A 12,257-nucleotide genomic window follows, 5' to 3' on the forward strand; every position below is an offset into this window, starting at 1 on the left:
GAATTATTGTTCATACCAGAAAAGCAGGTAAAATTCTTTATTATTTCTGTGTACCAGTTTTCAGAATAAATAGCTATGTTCTGGCAACCTCCAAAATTAACCAAAGAGGAATTTTTTTTCTTTTTCTTTTTTGAATGTCATTATGAACTTCTAGGTCTTTATAATTTTCATGTTTTCCAATCATTGCAGTCACCAGTCGTGTATATGCTCAAATTGTTTCATCTTTGGCAAGTGAGAATCCTTTCAGTTGTCTATATTTCCTTTTGACTTGCCTGTAGTATTTTAATATTTTTGCTTTATCATTTGACAAGATGTCCTATATTTTCTTTTTGCACAGTTTCCTGTCCCAGACCTGGAATAAGCCATTTCTCCAAGGAGCCCTGATAATTTTTAGCGGGAAATGATGCTTAGAATCTACAGTCTAGAGGCCGTGGTGCTTATTCCTATAGTTATCATTGCTTTTAGGCCCTTTCAGGCCAATCCTCATGCCAAATCTTCTACCACAATTTCTTGATTTTTATGTATTTGATTCCTACATAATAGGTAGGGGCATTTCCTGGGGAAAATATTCTTTTAATTCTGTGTTCATAACTGTTTCCTTTAGCCTTGAAGATTAGTTTGAAAAAATAGAACTTCTGTGGCTCACATTTTATTTCTTTGGGTATTTAAATATATAATTCCATTGTCTACTAATATAAAGTGTTTATGCCAATGTCTGTCTTCAGTATGATTTTCTTTGTATCATAAATAATTTGGACTTTCTGCATAGGTGCCCAATGAATTTTTTCCCCATTTAAAACCCAGTAGTTTTATTAGACTGTGTCTTGATTTTGAGCTGCTGAGTTGTTTTCATACGTATGTGGTATATTGTTTCAACATGCAGATTTAGCCTTTTTAATACTTATAGAAAAATATTTTAATTATAGTGGCTAGTATTTGCTCTATTTCTTTGCTTTGATTTCCTTTTTGGGGGGCTTTTATAATATGTATTTTGTATTTACCTTTTATTTATCACTTAACTTTTAAGTTTTCTTTTTAATTTTCTCTTTTCTTCCTTATTTGTATGGTGTGTCTTGTTTCATGTCTCTTCTAGTTAAGTCTTCATTTTTTTCTTTCACTTCTGACCTTTTTCTGAGTTTGCTCAGGTTTCTTTTTATGTCTTCCTTTTGCTGCGCTCTCTCATTTAAGAGTTTTCTAATGACTTATGTTGTTTTAAGGCTTCTTTTTCTTTTATTTAGTTTGTCCTTTAATATTAGGTCATGGTTTTCATCTGCTTTAGGCCATATTTTTCTGCTGTCTTTTCATTTTCTACAGGTGTGCTGTTCATGTTATTGATATCCTTCTTTTTTACAATATCATTGTATTGAGTTTGATCAACAGCTCTTTTCTGTAGCTCATGTTTATTTTTTTTTTTTTTTTTTTTGGCAAGGCAACCCTTGGTTGACCTCACAGATTGCAAGGACCTTGTCAGGTTACAATCCCTTATTTTTTTATTTTTTATGCCTATTGTACCTGGTCTTCCTAGGTAGTCTTCCATCCAAGTACTAACCAGGCCAAACCCTGCTGAGCTTCCAAGATCAGAGGGGATCAGGCTTGTTCAGGGTAGCGTGGCTGTAGACTTCCTATGCATTTTAAGCGCATTTTGTAACATTAAAATTTTATTAGCTCAGATGGTGATAAGCTCTGACTTATAACCTATTAAACTATAAGCTGTTGTAAATTAGATACCATATCTTTTTCTTTAGCAATATGTAGTACTTAGGATAGTGATCTGTCTGGGTCAGCTGCTGTTGACACCATAGTTTCTTTCTCTATAGTCTAGAAATCTCAGCTATTGTAAATTACATCTGTGTTGTAACGTTTTTGTTATGTCTAGCTATTGCACTGGATATCTGTAATGGAAAGGTAAGTACTTTTCAAAAATATGCACTAAACATATTTTGGAACTGAGTTTGTGGGTCCCCCTCTTTTCCAACAAAGCAACCTACTTAATGTATAGGATTATTAGAGCTATTTGTTACTGAAATGTTTGTCTTAATTAGTTAGCCCTGATATGCTGCTGCTGTTTCTTTTGTTTTAGCTTAAATGGAAACCACCCTTGCGAGCTGGATGCCTGTGTAGCCGTTCTATCATATCAGTGAATTGCAATGAGTGGAGGAGGAGAGCAGCCGGATATCCTCAGTGTTGGAATCCTGGTCAAAGAAAGATGGAAAGTGGTGAGTATACATCTTAGAGAGAGAGAGAACACATTTAGGAGGGTGATTTTTGGTATCTTGATAAAAATAGCATTTCATCAGGAAATAATACATATATTGCTTTCTAAAGCAGCTATTTTCAGTTTTTTCCTTAATATGATTGTTTGGTTTATACCTAATTCTTTTTCTTGCTTCATGTAGTAGTAAATTTTCTTAACCTCTGATAGCTAGTAAGGTAAATAAAAGTGTACTTAGGAAAAGAACAAATAAAAAAGTATAGTACAATGAACTGCTCTTTTTTATTTTTTAATTTTTTATTAAGGAAAATTGTAAGTGTAAATAAAGATAACGATACTGATATAATGAATCTTGATGTACTCGTGCCCCATCTTAAACATTTCTCAAGTTATGATCGATCTTGTTTTATCTCTTTAACTTCTCTCCCAAAATATTTTTAAGCAAATCTTTTCCCTTAGCATTTTTTTCTGTATGTACTTCAGTATCTCTAAAAGATAAAGACTTCATTTAAAAATATAATCATAATGTCATTATCACACTTAAAAAAGTAATTATTTCTTAATATCATTAAGTATGCTTCTAGCTTTCACATTTCCTTGATTGTTTTGTAAATTGTTTTTAATAGTTTGAATCAAATCCATATCAAGTCTGTATATTGTAATTGGTTGACATAACTTAAGTTCCTTTCTTAATTTCTAGGTACTTTTTATCTATCTCTTTTTTCCTTACAATTTATTTGTTGGGGACACTAGGTCATTTGCATGTAGAATTTCCCATGGTTTGGATTTTTCTGATTGCTTCCATGTGGTGTTAACATGTTTCTCTGTCATTGTTAAATTGTTATATATTTGTGCGTGTATATATATATATATAGAGAGAGAGAGAGAGAGAGAGAGAAAGAGAGAGAGAGAGAGAAAGAGAGAGAGAGAGAGTCAGTCTTGATTACATCTGAGTTCAGCTCTAATCTGAGGTGGAGGCACCTTTTTTCTAAAGGGTATTGTGAACTTTCAGTTGGAGGCACATAATGTCTTATTGCCCATCATTTTTGTGGTGTTGTACTATGTATCATCATTGTTTAGGTCTATTAATTCATTAGGGATTGCAGATTGGTGATGTTCTAGCATTCTTTCATTTATTAGTTGAAGTACATCTGTAAAGAAAACTTTCTCATCAACTATTAGATTACCCCGAGATGTAATTTGATTAATACTCGATTCTTTTTCTTAATTTACCAGTTTTCAAAATAATAATTTCTTCCCTAGCATTGTCCAAAAGTGACCAGTGAGATTTAAAAAATATATAATTAAGAATTCATGGATTTAAACACACTCTCTTATACTACTTATCCTTATTGATGCTCAAATTGTCTCATTTAACTAAGGTGACACCCTTCAAGTTGCCTGCTGACTTCTTTTAACAGATCCTAATAGTCCTTTGATGGCTTCCTTTCCCTAGACTTGGAATTGGCCATCTCTCCTCCTCTTAAAGTAGCTATTTTCTTTTTGGATATATTTAAATATATTTTATTGCTACCTAGTCTTTTGTTATACAAAGTTTTTTTCCATTTAACAGGTTTAGCAAAGGTATTTTATGGTTTCCTTAATTTATCAGAATATTGTAAAAAGAAAATTATTTATTTAGAAATAAAAGTTTTGTTTCTGTGGTACAGTATTTTACTGATTAGGCAAATCAATAGACTTTGAAATTTTACTTGAGTAAATATAAGGAAAGGACCATGCCATTATCATGGACTGGTGTGGGGAGATTCCAACAATTGATAATCTTTTAGGTAAGTCAGGAATGGGTGTTGCTTTGGTGAGAGCTTTGTATTAAGTGCTGCGATAAAGGTTGGCTGTTCTCCAGTACACATCAGGAAGTGACAAATGAAGCTATGTCTGGCTTAGTTGCTCTGTCCTGATAATTAGAGCTAATTTATATGTGGAACATGTTCCCCAAATTTGGAAGGCATGGTGACATTTTTAGTGAGAAATCACTAGCTCATTGTTAAGAATGGTTATCTACTGTTATGTAATAAACTACATCAAAACTTAGAGGCTTAAAACACTCATTTATTTTGCTCACAATTTTGTGAATTAGGAATTCGGAAAGAGTTTGCCTGGGTGGTTTGTCTCTTAGCCATATGGCACTAGCAGGCTTGGTTGGGTTGGAAGATTCATTTCCACATGGCTTGTTGGTGCCTTGGAGATACTTAATTCCCTCACCCTCCAACTTAGTGGTTCATTTTCTAGGACCTCATCAAGGATTTTGGTTTCTCAGGATGCCATGGTGGCTGGCTGTTGAGAGACAGGACACAGAAGCTACAAGGCTGGTTAAGGGCTATTATCTCAACTCGTACAGTGTTACTTTGGCATATTCTGTTGGTTAAAGCAGTCACAAGATTCACACAGATTTAAGGGGGTGGGGAAATGAACTCTACCTCTTGATGGGGAGTGGCAAAGTCACACTGAAGAGGAGCAAAAAGGGTGAGTGGTATTGTTAGGGCCATCTTTAGAAAACACAGCTACCACAGACCTTTCCTTGATTCTTTCCCTAATCATCACACCCCCATTACACTAAACTGCCTCTGTCTCTTTACCTCATAAGCATTGATGTCTTAGGGCTTTGTCAATCTCAATAAAAAATTAATGCTCTACTGTTGTTCAGATGACATTATAGGAATAGACCAAGGAACAAAATCACTTACTTCAGCCTGGACATCATTTAGTAAGGTCTTTTGTGAGGTAAAGCATGAAGCCACCTCTTATCACAGTCCACAATTAGAAAGATGTCCTTATGGTACCAGTTATGAGATTTTTAAGTTACACTAGGCTTTGTTTAATGAACAAAATATAAAGAATTGTAAGTACCAATCAGGGCTCAACAAAGAGTAATTTATTTAACTGAAATTAAGTTCTGGAACTTTTTTTTATCCCAAGATCATACAGGAGTTCCTCATGGTATTTCTTCTCATCACCAAACTAGAATGAGGAAGGATTATGGCTTGTATATACAAAGCAATGAATAGTTGCTTAGTAGTAGTTATATAGTTAACACTTTGCCAAATGTTATGGAGGAAACAAAAAATAGATGGAGTGTGCCTATCTTTGAAGAAGCTTAGTTTTACTGAAGGGGGCTAGGACATTGACAATTGAAAGTTAAACAACATAAGAGTTAAAAAGCAGGATGTTGTATTTACTCAAGGGCTATCTGAGGTATTTAGCCTAGTAAAATGATTAATTAAATGATGAAGCAAATAATTCCCATAGAAATTCAGAAGATAAAGAAATCATCCTATGGTAATCTGTATTGACCCAGTGGAAAAAGAAGTAGGACTTGAGGTAAGGCCTCTGGGGTGGTTAGGATTTAGGACTCTGTACAATGATGACTACCTACATTATATCACATCCTAGATGTTTGATAATGTGGTAAGGTGAAGACCTAGTTTCAAGAAATAGAAGAAAGCTAATTGCATGTTGTATCTGGCTTGAAGTATATTATCCATCCTCCTCCTACTCCAGTTTCTCACAGTTCTACAGGTTCAGTTGTCACTAGCTTTTCAGAACTTGTTTATAATACTGAGACAGAGATCCTGATATTTTCCCAGTTAACAACATTTTATCAGAAAGAATGTTAAGTGTTTGATCAAAGTGTTTAATTTGATTAGAGTTCACTCTTATTTGAGCATATTGATATGTGATGAACTCTGGGATAGAACAGGAGAGCTATCCACCTTTAGAACAGGAGAGCTATCCACCTGCTTTTTGGAGCTTGGTTGGTGCCTCTAAGAGGAGAGTAAATGGTGCAGGGAGGGCTGGGCTCTGGCTGCCCTACTCCCATCTCCAATCTCCCCACATACACATCTCAACCAGTTTCCAGATAAGATTTCATGGCAAAAAGATTTCATGGTTTAAAAAGTCTTCAAATGATCGCCTTAGAATTAAAACAGTAAATCTGGTTGTTAAGGGGTGTTTGTGAGAAGTGAAGCTTTCAGATACTGTTTTTTTGTGACAGTTCTGAAACTGACTATAGACCACATTTTAAATTCATTCGCGGCTGAAAAAACTTTATTACTTTTTGTGGACAAACCTGTTGGAAAAGATTCTGATGTTACTTCTAGCCATTTGTTTTCTTCTTGGCATGTTCATGGTTAATGTAATAATATTGAGCTCTTTTATCATAAAATAACAATAGTAAAATTATATATTATATATTAAATATCAGAGATTAATTGGTTTTCAGTTAGAAACTTCTAGTAATTTTGTGTGTGTATGTTCTTATTTCCTATGCAGTTGAGGAAGATTGGGGGTGGGGGCTTTGGAGAAATTTACGATGCCTTGGACATGCTTACCAGGGAAAATGTTGCCCTGAAGGTGGAATCAGCTCAACAACCAAAGCAAGTTCTCAAAATGGAGGTTGCTGTATTGAAAAAACTACAAGGTAAGCTGCTTTGTATGATATACCAAACAATTTATAATTTATTGTCATCTTTCTGAACCTCAATTACATTCTCTATTAATTGAATATTTTGGTGTCAGATTGGTATTAATATGCTGAGCATTTTTCTCTTGGAAATTTTCTCATTAGCTATTAGTAGTAGAAATATTGATTGCTTAGAATAATTGGACTTGAGAATTCCCTTTCATGGCGAATAAGGATGAGAGAGAGGGAATTATCTAAAAATTTTTTTTTTTTTTTAAATAACCAAACATAAATTCCTCCGAGTTGTTTCTACTCACGACTTTGGATGTTAAACATGCTTTAATCACATGAAGGAAGCTGCCTTCAAATCACACTTCAGGTGGAATAAAAATAATAGTTTGTTATGTGTTGATTTCATTAACTTCAGTTTCATAGAACTCTTTCTGGCGCTGTCCTTATTTTTGAGGTCCTTTTTACTACTTGGGTTCTTATTTTTACTATAAGGATAAATAATTTTTTTTCTGGCACTGATTCAGTGATGTAAAACCCTGAATACATTGCTAGCTGGTATTCATTCATCTTTGCATTTTCAGTTTAATGACATAGTATATTACCGATACTTAAATGTTTTGTCTGAATCAAAATTAAATAGGGGTGATTAGCACATTAAGTCATCTTATTAAGCTCTAGAAGGTTAGATATTGTTATGGAACATTAATGAGTATCTAAAGGAATTTAGTACCAACATAGAGCAAAGAAAGTTGCTATAATTGGTGAAAATAACTATAGTTGATAGAAATAGCAAGGACAAAATACTGTGTAGCCTCAAATTCATGGCTGAATAGTCTCTAGAGTGAATGTGTTCTCTTTTTCAATGCTTGATGTTTCAGATTCTAGTAAATTGTTTATTAAGTTAATGAAATGCTTATTATGTATTCCTGCAATGTCTGTTCTTTTAATTTTGCCCTTTGCCTTAAGCTTGTCTACCAGTTGGCTCATTTGAGTAGAGGATGATGCTAAAACAATTATAACTCTGTTTAATAGTTTTCTTTTTAGCCCAAACCAAGCTCTCCTGAAACCTAGGAAATCACGAAGATAGTGGATATGTACCCATTGTCACTACTAGAAAAAAATGGATAATTGGAGAAAGAAGAATAGGGGAAAAGATGGCACTCTCTTTTTCTCACCTTTTCTCCTTTCTCCTTATTTCTTTTGAGCTTTTCTCAGCTCAGTGACATAGAGACCAAACAGGTGCAGCTGGAGCTACCTCTTTCTGAGGTCACAGATCCCAGGAGATCTGTTTTACTCTCAGCCAAACCCATGAAGGGTATGTAAGCAACAACTTGGCCTGGACAGCTTCACCTGTCTTTCTCATACTTGGCCCTGAGGAGATGTTTCCAGGTGAGGGCAGGATACAGCTCTGTCGCCCTTTTAGTAGGTTCTCTTGCCTATTTTAACCAGGGTTTACCCAGGAATCTGTGTGATAAAGCTTGAAGATCAGTTTAGTACTTTTTAATGGGTGAATTGGAGACCCTTGGATGCTAGGTCTCTTCTTTCTTTCTGTTTTACCTTTCATACAATTACCTAAAATGTTTTTCCTATTTGCTTATAGCCACATGACATTCTGTTTCTCAGACCTTCACTTTCCAAAAATTAATAGGTTTTTATCTTCTGGTCTGTAATTCAGTTAGGCAGCCCTTGACTTTCTTTTCTTGGCTTCCTAACTAGCTTGTGCTTTCTGTATACTTACGCCTCACAACTTCATTTTGTTGAGGGTGCTTTGGAATCTAGACTCTTTTGAGAACATTTTTTGGGGCTGAACTGCTTTTGTCTTCCTGTTGGCATAATGACTTCTTACTTCTCAATTTTCTCTTAGTTTTTCCTGTATTTAACAACTCTAGATTTCCTTAGCTCATACATAACACTCATTACCAGTGTGTTCCTTTCTTATTGGTCTTAAAGTATGAAGGCCTTAACACTTTACCCCATCTTTTCTTCTGACTTACCTTCCTGAGGTTATTACATCAGAATACTATTTTTTCAAAGCTCTCTGAACTATTCTAAATGTATCCTACAATTTGCTGTTGAATCAAGCTAGACCCCTAGGTTGTACTTGGTTTATACAAATGTGTTTGAATATTTTAATCACTTGTAAAACTAAACTGTATAGGCCTATTAGATAGTACTTCTACACTGAGTTATTATTCTCTAAAGTATTCCTAGTAAAGAGAACCATAAAACTTATTAAGCTTTAACTTTTATTAATATCATTTTTCAGAGCTACATCTCTATATAACCATTTATTTGTGTTTCTTCCTTTTCTCCATTTGCGACTATACTATCTTCAAACCTTTGTTTTTTATTTGCTTTGAAATTTTGTGCAAAGGGAATAATTGCCTCCCTAGTCTGTTAGATTAGTTATTCTCTCTTCTCTCCCATCTTAAATAAATATTTTATGATTTCCTCACTTCTCCATTTTTATGATTTCTTGAGCTGTATCTTACCATACCACTTTAAAAAATAAATAAATACAGTTTTATGTGCAGTGCTGTGACAAGAAGGAAGAACCTCTGTCCTGTGATTTCAAATTGTTCACTAGTAATTCTGCAATATCTCAGGAACCTACCATCAATATATTTTTTTAAAAGTTAGATTTCCATTCCAATCTTAAAATTTGCTATGTATCTAGAATCCGGCAAATTTTAAATTTGCTTTTTCCCCTAATTTTTTGTTATGAAAGATTTCAGATATACAAAAAATGGAGCATTATATAATGAACATTCATGTATTCAATATTTAGTTTCAGTAACTAGCAGCATTGGTCCAATCTTGTTGCATCTGCATCCTACTCCTTTAACACTTTTCCCCACCTTGCTGGAGTATGTGAAAAGAAATTTTAGACATCATTTTGTCTTTAGTATTTATGTAATAGATGAGGGATTTTTTTTTAAAATGAAAATATTTTTTATTTTATAGAGAGATGAATTACCAGACAATCAGGGCATGTATGGGGTTGAAGTGTATGTGGTGGGTGGGAGGTTTGGAGATATGTTAAAATTTGACAAACATTACTTTGCCTATGAGAACTTTGTTGATGATTGATGATTTTGTGAATCCATTAAATTGTATCTGTTGGAACATAGAAAGTCTTAGCCTCTTGTCCTCACACACAAGAAAAAAAAAAAGAATGGTATGAGAACATATTAGAAGTAGTTTTTATTAAACTTTAGGAAAATTTAGGGGGTCTGTATTATTGAAAAGGTGAAGAAATAATGAATTGTGGAAACTCCTCAGCTGACCAGTTTTAAGAATGGATTAAAGAACCTCATTGGAGAGAAAGCCCATGTTCCAGTTTTTATTCAGCTTTACTTTTTAGAACTGTTTAAGGTTTACAGAAAAATTGAGCGGAAAATAGATTTTTCATATTCCTTTCACCTCAGTCTTCCCTATCATTAATGTCTTGTATTAATGTGGTACATTTGTTACAATTGGTGAACCAATATTAATACATTGTTACTAACTAAAGTTCGTAATTTACATTAAGGGACTTTTTTTTTTTTTTAAGTAACATAAACACAACAGTCTTAAACACCTGACAAAATTATTTCTGAATACAATCTAAAATCTAGCAGTGTTTAATTTTTCTCAATGTCTCAAAAATATCCTTTTACAGTTGGCTTGTTCTAATCAAGATACACAGCAGGCACATTACGTTTGGTTGACATATCTCTTGTCTCTCTTAACCTGTAAGAGTTCTCCCACCCTTTTTTTTTTCTTTTTTGGAGATGTAGGGTGCCATTTAGTTAAAGAAACTGTTGAAGTTCTTAGTGTGATAGACTAGTCCAAATTTTGGATTTGGCTGATCATATCCTCGTGGTGTCTTTTAACATGTTTTTCTGTTCTCCATGTTTCCTGTGAAATGGTAGTTAGATCTAGAGACTTGATGAGATTCATGTTGTTTGTTGGCAAGAGTACATTGACCACATCCATTGTTTCCATAGGGATTACAAAATGGTGATTTTTCAGATTTTTTTTTCCTTCTTTCCAAATTTCTGAACTGAAATTATTCTACAAAATAGAACTTTATTTACAGCTGTCTGTTCTTCCTGAAATATATGTTACTGTGGGAAGGACGGGATAAAGACTTGATTTTTCTTCCCTTTTATTAACCATATTTTAGAGTAATAAGTTGTACCCTTATGTGACCAGTGAGTTGATTTTTGTTTAGAGTATCACCGTGAGCTCATGGATTTTTATATATGTAATATCAACCCATTGCAGTCATTCTTTTGATGCTCAAATTTTCACATCTTTGATTATTGGAAGCCCCTTCAAGTTGGCTGCTTTGTCCTTCTGAAATACGACCCACGTGTTCTTTGTTGTTATTCTTGCTTTCTGGCATAGCATGTTTCAAGCTTTCCTTGAACTTTCCCTGCACTGTTGTTGGAATCAGGAACCTATTCCTCCATGAAGTCCTGTTTCCTTGTATTGAAAAACAATTGGGACCACATACGGGCACTACTAGGGTTGTTATTGGGCCAACACATTTTTCTCTATAGGTTTTAGTAAGTTCTAGATTTTGCCTGGTTTATTCTTCTATGGACTTTCCAATTTGCATTTTGTTTATTTTACTTTAAAAATATATTTGTGTTCTCTTTTAAATCGTAAGCTTCTTAAAGGGCAGGAATTACATATAATTTAATTTAACATATGCTCAGTGGCAAAATGATAAAGTATATTTTTATTTGGTGATAGCATGTATTTGTAAGTGGAAATGTGGGAGAATAGGATAACATAACTTTTATTTCTGACTGTTATATTTTTCATAAAGTTCATTGTTGTTTTAGTTTTTTGATAAGAAAAAGACATATCGAGGTTCTGGAATAATTTGTTAAAGAGTACCATAAATACTAGTTGATAAAGTCATCTTTGTATGACTAGGGCTTAGATTCTCAAAACTATATTATGTAGAGATTCAGTTCTTTACCGTTATAAAAGACAGTCATTTGGATCTTCCAGAAAATGATTTCTATATGGTTTTAGAAGCCTTTTAGCTTCTTTGCGTATAGGTGAGTCTAATGTTTTGGGAATTCAGAATATTGTAAAATTAATATAATTTATACTTAGTGTACCTTTTCATTAAAGGAAATCTTCTCAGGATCTTTATAGTTTATATTTTTACTTGCTTCCAATTGGTTTATAAGCATATACCAAAGCATAAAAATAGGTTTTCTTTAAAAATATTCTGTAGATTGGATTTCTCACTAATTCTTATGTGTGTTCCTTCTATAATGTGTTCAATCTAATGAAACTTGTGGTGTTTAAAAATCACTACCTAAATCACTGAGCGACTAGAAGGTTGTCCTGTTTTTCTGTCCCATTTTAACGCTTCACTTCATTATGGGCTTTAAAAATTTTTTTTTAACCTTTAAATATTGGTCCTAGATTTCATTTTTGCCTTGGAGACTACAGAGCACAAGCTCTGAGAGTTGGGAAGAAGGGCTACTATTACAGTAGAGCAACTATACCTTCTGCCTTCTTCTCTTGAAGTCTCCAGCTACTTCTGCAAAGTATGACTACTCCCTTTCCCCAGTCATAATAATGTAAGAAATATGTAATTTCTTT

At 33.7% G+C, this 12,257-nt stretch overlaps 1 protein-coding gene across 4 annotated transcripts in view; it reads left to right on the top strand.

The window, feature by feature from the left end:
- TTBK2 (tau tubulin kinase 2) overlaps nt 1-12,257 on the top strand; it is a 117,588-nt gene that overhangs the window by 24,902 nt on the left and 80,429 nt on the right. For 3 of the 4 annotated variants that reach the window (XM_039888375.1, XM_039888373.1, XM_039888372.1), the window contains exons 2-3: nt 2,081-2,216; nt 6,503-6,650. In XM_039888375.1, the coding sequence (XP_039744309.1) occupies nt 2,148-2,216; nt 6,503-6,650 (217 nt within the window). In that variant the 5' untranslated portion in view covers nt 2,081-2,147. Of the gene's footprint in view, nt 1-2,080; nt 2,217-6,502; nt 6,651-12,257 lie in introns of those variants that run through there. The other variant, XM_039888374.1, reaches the window with a different exon arrangement.

Source organism: Pteropus medius, unplaced genomic scaffold (genome assembly GCF_902729225.1).
Source record: "Pteropus medius unplaced genomic scaffold, Ma_sr-lr_union100, whole genome shotgun sequence".
Lineage (NCBI taxonomy): Eukaryota > Metazoa > Chordata > Mammalia > Chiroptera > Pteropodidae > Pteropus > Pteropus medius.